The sequence below is a fragment of the Tauraco erythrolophus genome, chromosome 9 (genome assembly GCF_009769465.1).
Source record: "Tauraco erythrolophus isolate bTauEry1 chromosome 9, bTauEry1.pri, whole genome shotgun sequence".
Lineage (NCBI taxonomy): Eukaryota > Metazoa > Chordata > Aves > Musophagiformes > Musophagidae > Tauraco > Tauraco erythrolophus.
The window spans coordinates 19,321,944-19,336,307 of record NC_141473.1 but is presented as its reverse complement, the minus strand read 5'-3'; the positions used below and the strand labels follow the sequence as shown (position 1 = coordinate 19,336,307).

General features: G+C 40.1%; 1 protein-coding gene across 4 annotated transcripts in view; it reads left to right on the top strand.

The window, feature by feature from the left end:
- PCGF5 (polycomb group ring finger 5) overlaps positions 1 to 14,364 on the top strand; it is a 64,099-nt gene that overhangs the window by 21,420 nt on the left and 28,315 nt on the right. For 3 of the 4 annotated variants that reach the window (XM_086616358.1, XM_086616355.1, XM_086616356.1), the window contains exon 3: positions 12,551 to 12,859. In XM_086616358.1, the coding sequence (XP_086472484.1) occupies positions 12,748 to 12,859 (112 nt within the window). In that variant the 5' untranslated portion in view covers positions 12,551 to 12,747. Of the gene's footprint in view, positions 1 to 12,031; positions 12,063 to 12,550; positions 12,860 to 14,364 lie in introns of those variants that run through there. The other variant, XM_086616357.1, reaches the window with a different exon arrangement.

Genomic DNA, 14,364 nt, shown 5'->3' with positions numbered 1-14,364 from the left:
CTTGCTCAGTGTTCTTTAGGCCTCTCTCCATCCTCCATCAAGAATTATATCTCTCCTGAGGCTTCTTTCCTGCAGGCCAAACACTCCTAGCTCTCTCAGTCTATCCTCATGTGATAGATATGCCTATCTCCCAGTCATCTTTGTGGCCCTTCAGTAGACTTGCTCCAATATGTCCATGTCTCTTTTACTGGAAAATCCACAACTGGACACAGCATTCCAGATGTGTCTCATCACCTCTCTTGACTTGCTGGTAATACTCTTCATAATGCAGCCCCGGTGGCCATTGGCCTTCTTTACTGCAAGGATGCATTGCTGGCTCATGTTTAGTTTCATGTCCACCAGGACACCCCACCCAGATCCTCTTCTACAAATCTGCTTTCAAGCCTGTCAGTCCCCAGCACGTACTGGTGATGGCGCTATTCCTTGCAAGTACAAGACTTTGCATTTCCCTATGTTGAACTTCATAGCGCTCTTGTATGCGCATTTCTCAAAGCTTTTGTGGTCCCTGTAAGTGGTGGCACAACCATGTGGCTTATTAGCTACTCCTCTCAGTTTTGCATCATCTGAAAAATTGCTGAGTATGCACTCTATCCTGTCACCAGCTCATTAATTATGATGTTAAGCAGCACTGGCCCTGCTATCTACCCTTGGGGTACTCCAGTAGCAACTGACCTCCAGCTAGAGTTTGTGCTGTTGATCATAACCTTTTGAGACTGTCAGTTCAGCCAATTTTCAGTCCACCTCATTGTCCGTTTGTGTAGTCCAGCACCTCTGTTCAAAGCAGAGTCAATTAGACAAATTGCCAAGGATGGAGACTTCACAGCCTCACCAAGCAAACAATTCCACCATTTGTCCACCTTCACAGTGGATTTTTTTTCCTTATGTTTAAATGGGATTTTGCATGTTTCAATTTGTGTCCACTGCGTCTTCTCCTGTCACTGGACAATATTGAGAAGTTTCTTGCTCTGTCTTACTTTCCTCATCAGGTATTTATACACATTGATAAGAACCCCCCTGAGCAAGGCTAACTAACATCAGTTCTCTCAGCTTCTTCTCATATGACAGATGCTGGAATCCCTTAATCATCTTAGTGGCTCTTAAAGCACTTTGTATGATAAAATCATAAACAGAGGGAGAAAATTATGTGATAGAGTAGCAGTTACCTTTCACTCTTTATCATCAATATTTGCATCTTGTCTAATTAATGTTACTGTATTCTGTGGCTTTGAAGAAGAGACACTTATCAAAGAAGCAGGGATCTTCATCATCTTTTGTCTATGCTAAATGAATTACAGTGTTCTTTAAGTGGTTACAAGTTTATTATACTTTGGGCACTAAGTATCATTTAAATTGGCTCCTGTTTCCATCAGTGCCAGTGGTTTGGGCAATAACATCATTGAGAGGTCATGCTCATAGTGAGAATGTTTGCCCTAAAACTAGTAATATTGACCTTGTTACTAAGTAAAGATTATGCTTCTAAAGATTTAGACAGGTACTCATAGACTGTAGATAAAACTATGGAGCTACCATATGTAATCTATCTACAACAAAACAGGTAAGAAATCATCTTTATAACAATCTTTGTTATATGGTTTTGTTAGCACCACATTAATTGTACCAAAAATTGTAGTTTTCAGGAGTATTATCTCTGTACTAAAATTCATAGGTTTGTCCTTATTGAATGAGGGACACTGACGTAAAATAGGATTCTTAGGAAGCAGTTTCAATACCTCACCTTGAGGATTTTCAACTCTACTTGCATTTTTGATACTATTCACTGATTTTTATTCTTTTTTTTTTTTAAAAGGAGATGGGTGGGGATTTCTTCACTGGTACAAATGTGGAGACCAACAGATGCAATGAATGAGGATGTTTATACAATAGATTTAAAATATACCAGATAAAAGTGTGAATTGGTAGTCTGTATTTGAAGGCATTTCTTGTCGATGTATTTTGTAACAATGGTTTCTCTCATGATTTTCGTAAGTTGCTGCTTAGTGGAAGACATAGCCTCAAAATACATATTTTAATTCCTGACTGATGGAGGGTTATGATGGCACCAGTGTTTCTGACAAGTTTAAAAGACACAAGGATAAAACATTAGACAGCATTCCAGATTTCTCAGCAGGAAAATGTAAATCTCCTTAATTTTATTCCTACTGAGCTGTGGCAACTAAGGTCTTGTATTTAAATGTGAATTATTAAATAGACAGCATGATGATGATAGGAGCAGACTATGTGTTGTATGTATCAACAAGTTCTCATAAGCCATATACCTTGTCAAAAATTCATATTCTCATCTATGAATTTGTGATAAAGGGAAATAACTTTAAGAGTATTATGCCTTTTATTCTTAAAAGCCTACTAAGGATATTAGATTAGGGAATGGAGTGAGATTTGCCACATAAATTGATAGGTGAAACCTTCTGGCTTTATGCCTCTAGAACCTAAACTTATCGCAGCACTAAAGAAAATAGTCACATCTAAAAAAACCTCAGCAAAGTGTATACAGATTGTAGTAACATAGAAAGGTCAGGTATTCTATGATATCTTTAGCATAGTTCATCATGTACTTTAGAAAAATGTTCTTGAAATGTATTTAACAGGCAGCTCAGTTCATTACCGATTGTGAAAAATTTTGAAAGTGAAAAGGTTTTGCATTTGTTGAGTTTTTTTTAAATGTGTTGATACTAAAAAAAAAAAAAAAAAAAAGGCAGCTGGCAACCTCAAGCTGAGGTATTATATCTGAGATAAATCTCATCTCTTAGAATCTCTCAGTGTTTGATGTGACTATAGGATTTGGAACTTTTGCAATACAGATTAGAAATAGCAGTAAGGCATGAAATAATAGTAAAGAATGATGCGTACTCTCTGCTGTTTTTACACACCTTTGTAAAATACATGGAGGTGACTTACATATATATGTGCACTGCTGCATGGACTTACATACTAAGCTTGCTGCAAGTGAATAGTCAACCAATTTAATGAGTTGCACTGTAGACTTGCATGGACTGTGGGGATGCATCGCGAAGCATGACTGGTAATGTTTATAGAATCAGGGCCTAAATATGAAATATAAACATAGTTCACTTGCCATTTAAGTATAGATACACTTACAGGAGAATGTAGTGAATTTAGCAAGAATGTGCTTCTTGCTAAATGAGAGCATTTTGAAGAGGAAATAAAGATCTGTTTTTCTAAATATAAAGCAAGAATCTTCATAGAATGATCCAATTTAAGCATTTGTCAGACCTTTTCAGTAAGTGCCATTAGATATTTAAGAACCAAAGCAGACATAATTTTGTTTTATTCAAACAACTGAATCTCGAGAAGGGCTTTGCCTGTACTATTGTGCTTAAGAACTGATTTCTCAGACTCAAAGCATCTGATGTCCTGAAGTATTACCTACACTTCTTACAATAATTTTTTTCCTACAGAATTTTCTAGCAAAGTAGTTCATGATCCTGTCTAGTTGATGAGACCAGACAAGTTAGTAACATGAGAACCTTCTGCAGACAGTACAGCTTTTTAAAAGCAGGATTGTGTATATTCTTTGTATTCTAGGAGGGACTCAGCCCTGCTCTTGTCCAGAGCCTAAAAAAAGAGAGTCCAGACTGCCATAGCGTACTCAGCTAAAAGCCATGTGATCTCATTAGCACCGTGCTGAACCCAGACTTCCAAGCATTACAAAAAGGAAGCTCAAGATGCAGGGATGGTAAACATAGTCTCACAGCTTTTGCTTGATTTTGTGCACAATCTGATTCAATGCACATCAACTCAGAATATGCTGTTTACATGCAGGCATAGTCTGAAGGCCATGATTTTGTAATTGCAAAAAAAATCAAACCTTTTTTTTGCATACTTGAGAATTGTTTTATACATCTTTTCTCCAGAAAACTCAGTGATGATAATGTTAGACACAGGCACTGCTTATGCAAACTTTTATGATTTACTGCAGTAATGGGACTAAAGTTGGGAAACCAGCACTGTCAACTGCCTAAGCTAATCTGACTGCAGAACTGGCATATGATGCCAAGTTAAGGGCTGAGGAGCAATTATTCCCTTGAGAATACCTTCTGGCTACAATCCTGAGCCTGTCTCTCCCTAAAACTGGCATATTACTCAAATGAAGAATCAATTAAAATTATCAGTTTTGCTTAATGCTTTTTCCATCAGTATATTGGATAAAAATTATTCATATTTCAAGATAACACTTTCATTAAAATGTTATCTGGAGTGACTCTCATTTGTTAATGTGAACTGTTACAAACACCCAAAATACATAAAGAACTTCTATTTTTGCTTAATCTTAAGGAAAGGTGGAGATAATACCTTTTACCTAACTTAGTAGGCCAAATTCAGCTGTGACTATGGTCATATGATTGGACAGTCTGGATCACATGGAACATGCTGCTGCATAGAGTTTAACTCTATATAGGTGCTAAATTGCTGTCAAAAAAGACCATATGAGGATGTGAAGCTAAGGTTGGAGTGTCTTGGTCTGCCCTCGATTTTCTCTTAATTTATCCAGAAAAAACTACCTGTTTATTTTACAAGTTAAAACTGAAATTCACAAGTATCTATCTTAGGTTTCCTCCAATGAAGCCTACTGTTTTAATCGGCAGACAAAGCGACGGTTCCCAGGAATGAGAGTCTTCCCATGCAGTTCAAATGAAATGGAGTCCATCCAACGTTGTGTTATGAAGTTAAAGGTTTTATTCTTGAGAAAGCTGGAAAAAGAACTCCTGTTGAAAATCAATTGAAGTAAGGTAGTTAACTCCCGAAGACATTGCAAATGTCCCTAATTTGTCTTGTAAAAGATGAGACAATTTGGTTGCTACTGTTCTATTTCCTTTCAAGCCTCTTTGTTTGCTGGTTCTGCCATCATAATGGGCTTGAGTAGATTTCTTGAGGATTGCTTTTGCTGAGCTTATTGGAGTTTTAAATTTGTTTTGACTTAAGATCTAGTAGTAAGTCTTGTTTTTAATTTGCAGTGCAAGTTGATTGCATAATTGTAAAGCTCTTTGACATGCGTGATACAATTTGATTTGCATTCCTGCCAGTTTTCAACTGTAAGAAACAAAATCTGTTGGTAACAATTTTAGCAGGAGTCATTGGAGGGTTCTTACAGTTTGTTTTCCATCTCCCAGAGACAGAAAGATCACACTCTTATAAAACTATTTGAACACTTCACATTATTGTTTAGCTGAGCTGTATATGTTGATGTAAGTGGCTTTGATATTTTTAGGAAAAAAAAAAAGATTTGAAAAAAATAATGATTTAAAATGCAGTATAGAATAACAGAAGTAAATCAATGCTGACAGAAACAAGGGGTTATTTTATGAAAAAAAAAAAGATAATAAAATTGTAGCAAATAGCCATTAGCATATCTTGTGGAAAAGCATAGACTTCATTGAAAACTTGAAGCCTATGATTATACTCATATAGAGGTACTTCTGCCCTGAAAGGATACATACATAGGGTTGGCAAAGGGTTTGCCCCATGGCCAACAGATCCTAGAAACCTATGGAAGAGACATAGTCTTGCCCATGCAGACAATTACATTCAGGCTGGCCCATACATGTCACGCCACTGGAGTTTTTCTGATAATGTGGATCCGATTGTCACTGATTGATTTTATTTTTTTCCATTGTGCAGTAGCAGAGTGACTTGAAATAGCATTAATTCCCGAGTAGATTTTCTCTGGAAAAGCCACAGAATAAGCAGGTGATATTATTGTAGAGAGCAGAGTAAAAGGAAACTGAACTGGCAGAAGCATATAAACAGATACCAACATAGGTAAAGTAGTTCAAAGTATTAGAGATTATACAATAGTAGAAAAGGCAACACAGGTGTGATTTCCATGGGTTCAGAGAAAGTCTAACAAACTATGCAGTGGAAGTGAAATAACTGGCCAGAGACCAAAAAAGTAATTCTGAAGATGCAAGGTCTTTGTGGTGCATGCAGAGCAGCTGATTTAGAACCAAGGTGGGTTGTTTCAAATGATGCGTCTTCTTTAAGCTCTTACAAAAATGTGTGACCGTTACTTGCTCTAAGTACTTACACAGAATTGCTATAAATTTATATAAGACATAGAACTGTAAAAGACTACTTTGGTCATTCTCTGTGGTTCCCCACAATTGCAGGCAACTGTGAAATTATGCCTACTCCATTTCAGCCTACAGAACATACCACGAACCACAAAACAGTTTTTTCAGTACCCTGTAAAAATTAAAGGCGCTGTAGTGCAGGAGACGAAAGAGCATAGGAACTACAGTGTGCTGTAAGACAAAACCAGGAGAGGCTGAGGATACCACCACTGTTTTAGTTGCCTACAGTTCCTAACCCCACTGCAGATCATTGTTTTGAAACCGAGCACAGAGGCAAATGGATGCATAGAAGTCTCTTGATTGCACATCTTGTATCCTTCCTGCTGTTGCATTGCTCCCTGTGAGCAATCTCAGATGGTTCAAACCCTTCTCTCCATCTTGTCACCAAAAATCAATTACTTATGAGGAGAGAAAAAATATTGTAGTGGCACAACGCAAGGCTCTATACTAGAATGAACAACTGCCTTTGAAGCCAAAATAAGGTCAATTAGGTCATTCTCATGTGAACAATCAGCTTGGCTATGTGGCAGCTTATACTGTACCTTTACTGTGCTGAAAAAAAACCCACAAAACAGAAAGCAACAGCTGATCACAGTTCACACAGTTGGACACTAGAGTAACTGAATGGAGAATTTGTGAGATTGTTTGTTTTTTTTTTTAAATTTGCAATACCTCTGAAGACTGTAACCACAGTTCTTAAATGTTATTCACAGGGAGGTATGTCAAGCTGGTTACAAGATCTTATCTCAGTATGTTTAAATGCTCAGCTGATAATATGTTCAAAATCAGGTATTTTTTTCACTTCAACCTCTGCATACAAGTGGCTAAAGTTAAATTGTCTCCTTCATGCTAGTGACAATTTCTAGTCAATTTTATTTCACAGTTGTGGGTTTTTTTTCTTGCACTGGTAATCTCTCTCCCCTACTGCTATGACCTTGTTCCTTATTTGTTTTCTGTGTTTCTCTAACTGGGAAGAGACAGCGTGCGCTACAGCTGATCAGTATCTTCTTGTGCCAAGGAAATGTTTAACAATATAGATCTGTTCATCTTTCCCTTGGTAGAGTCACTAATTTGATTCCCTCTCCTTTACTAGCAGACAATTATTATAAAACCTGTAGGAACTTATGTTACGATTTCTCTTACTTTTTAAAATTTGCTTGAAATTAGTTCAACAAAGTTGCAACACTTTGTGACACAATTTTACTTTGCTCTTGAAATGCATCTTGAATGCATTTGTCTTTGTTTACTTATTTGGTAATGATACAATAATACAGATGTTAGCATTCTGCAACCTGCTTTGCTACTTTATTTTAGACTACAAAAGAAGAGTAAGCGTAAAGACAGAAATGCTATATATATATCCCAGAAGTGCTACTATGTGCTAGTATACAGCATCTTCTATGGAGCTCAACAGGGATGAAGAAAAGCCCTCACAGGTAGAAACGCGAAACCTCATTGCTGATCATTTTCACGAATAAGAGATGAGGATAAGAATGGCCTAATCAAAGACAGTCTTCACACTGAGCATAGTAATATTGGTTATATGATAAACAATGTTACTGTTTTTTGCCTAAAAAGTGAAGAAATATGACGCATGATCCCAAGATAAGGGCAAAGACAGTGATAATGGCAGTAAGAGTTAAGTTTACTTCCTGCTAGTAAATTATTAATATATATGGAAAGGTACAAAATAAGCAGGGAGGAAAGTTCCAACTGGACCTAAGGAAAAAAATCCACAATGAGGATTGCCAAGAGCTGAGACAGGTTGCCCAGAGAGGCTGTAGATTTGCCATCCTTGGATATATTCAGACTTTGTTTGGATAAAGCCCTGAGCAATCTCATTTAACTTTTAATGTTAGACCTGCTTTGAGCAGGGGCATTGGACCAGGTGGTGTCCAAAGGTCCCATCCAACCCCGTTAGTGTACGGTTCTATGCTAGATACCGTTCTAGTGGATAGGGAATTTAACACTGGAAAAAGATCCAAAAGTGGTTATATTTAGTCTATTTTTCATACCTGGGTAAATTTGCAGCAATTTAAAGTTGCCAGCAGTTTGAGTGCAGTGATCTTCCTCTCTATTCAGCACTGATGAGGTGACATCTGGAGTGCTGTGTCCAGTGCCGGGCTTCTCAGTACAAGAAAGACACAAAGCGAATCCAGCACAGACCCACAAAGGTGATTAAGGGACTGGAGCATCACTCTCATGAGCAGGGGCTGAGAGTGCGAGGGCAGCTCAGCTGGGAGAAAAGGCGGCTTGGAGAGGTCTTATCAGCAGGTATAAATACTTGATGGGAGGGAATGAAGATGAGGAAGTCAAACTGTTCTCAGTAGTGCCCACTGAAGGGACAAGAGGTAATGGGCACAAATTGAAACACATGAAATCCCATCTGATCACAAGAAAACATTTTTTTACTATGATGGTGGTCAAAACTGGAACAGATTTCCCAGAGAGGTGGTGCAGTCCCCACCTGTGGAGCTATTCAAAACCCAACTGGACACGGTCCTGGACAACCTGCTCTAGCTGAACCTGCTTGAGCAGAGGGGTCAGACTAGATGATCTCAGGAGGTCTCTTCCAACCTAAGCAATTCTATGAAGTTTTCAAGATTTAAAAAGTCATAAAATGACATTTCCATCAGATGCCTAGAGACTCAGTATTCATTGAAGGTGAATGCTGTGCCTTCCCTCTAAATATCATTCAGATAGCTCTACAATGTCTATTAAGAAAAGTAGGGATTTTTTTTTCATTATTTTCCCAGTCCAGATGTGTCCCAGTAATTCTTCCATCTACAAAATACAAGTAACTCTTAGGATAACTGGAGGGTAATTGGAGACTTGCCTAGAAACAGACTCCATTGTAGCTCTATAGGGTTATAAGATGGTACTCATGTGGATCTACTTGCAGAATTAGAATTATTCACTCATTTCAAATGTTACTGAGAACTTGGCTGTATTGACCAATGTTTATTTTCTTTCTGGAATGTACTTGAAAACTGACATCAAACATTGGTATTTTTCAAAAAATGTTGGAGCTGCATTAATGAGTAAAATTAATGAAATTAATTAAAATTAATGCTTGGAGTTCACAAGTTCTTATGTGTCCTGGCTGTTCCTTTGAAAAGATACATTTTATTTGTATCAAAAGTAAAGAATTACTCTGATTCACATGAGGATGATCCAGTAGTTTTTCAGAGTCTTCAACAAACTACATCTGTGCTTTGATAATGCTTAGAAAGTAGTCTTTATTTTCTATGTGTTAGACGAGCTCATATATGTAAAAAAAAGACTTAGTTTTAAAAAAAACGTAAGTACTCTCTTAGAGGACACTCTGAGAACTGCTGAGTACAAGTCTGTCAATAGGAAAGTCAGAAGTTTAAGAAACATGGAAAAATGAGAGCAACTGTATTTTCATCACTGAGTTGAAGGCTATAATCATCCTCTCTGTAATACCACGTTTGCAGTCGCTAACGTATGATATATATTTACTCTGACTAGCTGTTTATTTTGTTAATTCTGTGTCTCTCATAATATGAAGATGACCACCTTGTTTGATTCAAACACTGTTCCTTTGTTACCTTTTCACTGCTATAAGTAGATCAAAACGCTCACATCAGTTATTTGGCCCTATATTTTTAAAGAAACTTGTTGTATGCAATGCTGGGAGTTAACTACCTTTGAAATTATAATTAATTCATAAGCATTTATTAACAAAATTTGCTTCCTCATTATATAAAGTAGGAGTAAGTATTTAAGGATCTTTGTTATACTACTTTTCTTTGATAGTGAAATGAGAACTGTTTCTGCACTGCTTCTCATTTGTTCATGTTATCATAGAATCATAGAATTTCTAGGTTGGAAAAGACCTTAGAGATCATCCAGTCCAACTGTCCCTAATCCCCCATTAAACCATGTCCCTAAGCAGTACATCCACCCTTTTCTTAAACACATCCAGGGATGGGGACTCAACCACCTCCCTGGGCAGCCTATTCCAGTGGCTGACAACCCTTTATGGTCTTGAAAGGTGCTGAATTCCTCAACTTTCATCATTTTCACTGGGAGTTAAGGGCTCTCAGCATCTCATAAATACAGCTTGATACTGGCAGGACCGAGCTCCTACATTGTGGAGAGATGAGGCAAGAATTTGTCATGTATACTGTCACATACCCAGTAGTCCTTAGAAGAGGGGCTTCAGTGCAGCTTGCAGAATCTATACCACCTGTGGGTGTTTGCAAGTGTCACAACTGCTGCGCAATTATTACTGTATGGGCTACACCGTATAATAAATGATGTAACTGTGCTTTTAATGTGCTTGAACAGAACATTGTATAACCATTATTGTGTAAACATGAGCCTAGTTGATAAACCTGTGAGAAAATGTTGAGGTTTGGTGGGTTTTTTTTTCAATAAGGACACCTGATAAACTATGCTTTGAAATCTCACATAGAATCCAGTTTATTTTTAAAATAAATCTTACCAGACACAGTCATTTTGAAACAGCCGGGAGAACATCAGCAGTTGCTTATTCTAAATGCATATACAGAAGTTTAGTAATGTTGTATCATGCTTATTAGTCCACATTCAAGCAGGGCCACTCTCATGTTCATTCGGAAAAATGTCAACTTCTGTCTATATATAGTCTATGTTGCCTACTTTCTCTGTTAGTGTTCTCTAACCTTTGACTCAGCAGTGTGTACTTCATGGTATAATAATTCAAACAATGGTTAACAATGGAAAGCAAAAACCATCAAAACACAACTTTTTGTTAAACTATAGCACATGCTGCTTCAAAAGATTTTTAGCTTTATAAAGTTTTGTTCGTGTTGTAAAGAAATCATCTCATACACAATAACATTTTATCAGGAAAAATTATGCATATTCTGTTGAATTTACCCTATGTCAGGTTTATCATGCATTAACCATTGCACTGTAACTTTAATTATAACAGTTTTTAATGCACCTGACTCAGCCTGGCAATTGAATTGATGTGAACAGAGATCTACTGGAAGGTAAATATTCCACAAGTAGGAATGGATGGCAGGAGCCGGCCTAAGTTATTAAAGCCTTCTGCTGTTGCAGAATGCACCCAAGGATGAAAGGGAGACTGCACTGGAAGGCCAATGCAAAAAGGAGTATTTATTTCAAATGCAGAATGGGAAAGCAAAGACCTAGCACAGTCACAGGTAACGTGATGGTATTGCAGCTAAGATAGGAAATGCCTCCTTATATTTTTGTGATTAGTGCTAAAGGGAGCGTAGAAGAATTTTTCTAGAAATAGTGCAACTGAAAAATACCATTAAGGCAGCTTTAGTCTTATGGATAATTTCCTGGTAATATGGTGTATTTCTGTGAATAGGGGAGCAAAAAGCAGACGCACTGAATTACAGACAGCTTTCACTCGTGCTTAACCGTTCTCCGGCTAGTTGGTCCGAGTTAGAGGGAACCACATGTATCAACTGTTTATAGGATTTGGGCCTAACTTAGTCCGGTGGTTCGTTATTTCCTCTGGAGGGGTGGAAAAACGGGTTTAAGTTTCGCCCTTCCATGGGCAGAAGCTGAAGTTATTTTTAAGGAACGGAGCAGGGGCCGAAGCGGGGCGAGCGACGTGCCGCCGGCTCCGGCTGCGGCCCCTCCTGCGCTTACCTGCGGCCGGCAGCGCCTCCGCTCCGCTGCCGCCTGCGCTCCGCCTCACCTCCGCGGCCGCCCGCCCCGCTGCCCGAGCCGCGGCACCGCTCCGGGGCTCCCGGCGCCTCCCGCCCCGGAGCGGCGCTGCCGGCTGTGGCGCAGCAGGGCTCGGCCGGGGAGCAGCGCCTGCGCGCCCGTCCCGCCCTGGGACCGGCCGCGGCAGCCTGGCGGGGAGGGAAGGAGGGAGGGCTGGAAGGGGGCGGGAGGTGCACGCCGTTTCCCTTTCTCTTTCGCTGGGCGGGCCGCCCGCCTGAGGCCGCCGGGCTGCGCCAGGTACGGCGGGGGGCTGAGGCGGGGGCGGCAGGCGCGAGGGAGAGAGGGGCGGGAGGCGGGCGGGCGGGCGGCAGGAGAGCCCGGCCGCCGCCGAGCTGCCCCGCCCGCCGCCCTCTCCTACCGCCGGGCTCCGGTGGGGCGGGGGAGGGCTCCCGTCCGCGGGGGCGCTCCGAGGCCTGCGGACCGCGGCGCGCCTCGGCGGGGGTGTGCCGGACGGGCGGCGCGGAGCCCGCCGGGGCTGGCCGGCGGCCCCGGCACCTGTCACTGCTGCCCCGCGGCGCCCGGCAGCTCGTCCCGCCGGTGGCCGGAGCCCGGCGGGGACAGGGGCGCTGCCTCGCACCGCGGCTGCCGAGCGCCGGGCACGCAGCTGCGGTTACGTAAATAACAGCCCGGCTGCCACTGCCAAGTTCATGGCGACCCTTGTCCTCTGGGGCATCGTCACTGTGCTGCCAGGTTTACACACCTCTCTCTTTCCACGTGTGTTACAGGTAGGAAAATGACTCGCCTGGCACAGGAGCAGGAGTTATGAGCCATGTCCCTGTGAGACCTCCAGAATTAAGAGCAAATGCCTGGAGAAGTCCAGTTGCACAGAGCAGCGCCGCAGCTCTTGTGAACCGCGGGCATTGACGCCTCTCAGACTTGCTCCTCTGGCCCGAGCACTCTGCCAGCATTTCCTACCCCACGAATGGCTACTCAGAGGAAGCACTTGGTGAAAGATTTCAATCCTCATATCACCTGCTATATCTGTAAAGGCTATCTCATCAAGCCAACTACAGTAACTGAGTGCCTCCATACCTGTAAGTAGTGCTTTGCAAAATATCCCTCCTTCATACATGATACTTCCTTACAGTGTTATGTGTTTAATATGATCTCTGTAACAGTTTTTGTTCACTTCTGAAGTGTTGCATTAAATGCTGTGCAGTTTCTGGTGGGGTTTCCTAGACACTGGTCTGCCATTTGGGTCATCCTGAGAGCATGGGGACTGCTTAACATCTTGAAGAGTAAGGATACCCCTTTTCTTTTCCCCACGCTAGTGGTGGTTGTGCTGGCTGTAGCACCAAACATGTATCACCACGGCCTGACTGATCTCAAGTAAGATCGTTAGGTCAGGTGTGGTATTTTGATGATACAACTATGCTGCTGAAATTTAAGCCAATGTGTCTGTTGGCAGTGTGCATGATGGATCCACCAGTTTGGTTAGTACTGGCTCACATCCCTCTGTAGTGCGTTCCATGGCACAACACATAGAAATATTTGAAAGTTGGCAAAATATTTATTCAGGGAGTAGATCTCTGAATGAAACTGACTCAAGAAGAATTCAGGTTGTCTTATGCTCCTAATAGTTCTAAAACATTTGTGTGTATGAATTATATTAAATGTAGGAACGATCCTATCAAACTCAGTCGGCTTACTTCCATGAGCTAAGTTACTTACACGCTTGAATTTTTACATTTATTCCTGAATAGAAGATAGTTTGCTCAGACCTTCTTGAGAATTTGGCGTCTTTCCAAATAAAATTTGAATTCTAAAAGAGGAGTAAGGGGAACTGTATGTTTTCTGGTGGATTTCCCATTTTTGAACCTTTAATAAATATCAGTTAAAAGCTTTATCTTAGCATTTTCTGTCATTTCTGCACAGTGTTGTTCTTGCAGTTGTTATTGGCTTGGCTGTTAATTTTTACATTATGGTGTTACATCCCTAGTATATCAAGTACATGGAGAACTAAAACGTTCATAGTACAAACATAATATTGTTTACCATTATAATAATATTATTTTTAGTTTAGTTTTTGAGGAAAAAAAATAGTGTTGAGCTGTCTTTTTCCAAGTCTAATACCAGCTAAGGATTATAATGTATTTTGTGGTATTATTTTTCTCTTTTCGGTTACTTGGTAAAGGAATTTAAGTTCAGGAGGCGAGAAGTTAAGCAAATTGTCCTTATAAGAACTTGAAATAAAACAGGAGGGAGAGAGGTATATTAGCTATTACTAAATTATCTTTCCCTTTAAAGAAAGTGGAAAAACTCCAGCATTAGTTATTTTTTTTTTATGGTTGAAGATTAATGAACAGTAGTAACTTTTAAAAGGTTGGTGTGAAGGGGGAGAAAAGTTGCGTCAGACATCAGCTCAAACTGAGAAAAAAATGTTGTTTTTATTACAGTGTCTTTCTGTTTTGAGAACTTATTTGTTTGTTTACTTTCACTCCCTTTACAAAATAATAATGTCAGAAGGAGTGTTTTTTTCTCAGCAGCATTTGTTTTTTTTTGTTCACTTGTAGATTGTGAACTCTTGACTGAGACAGCT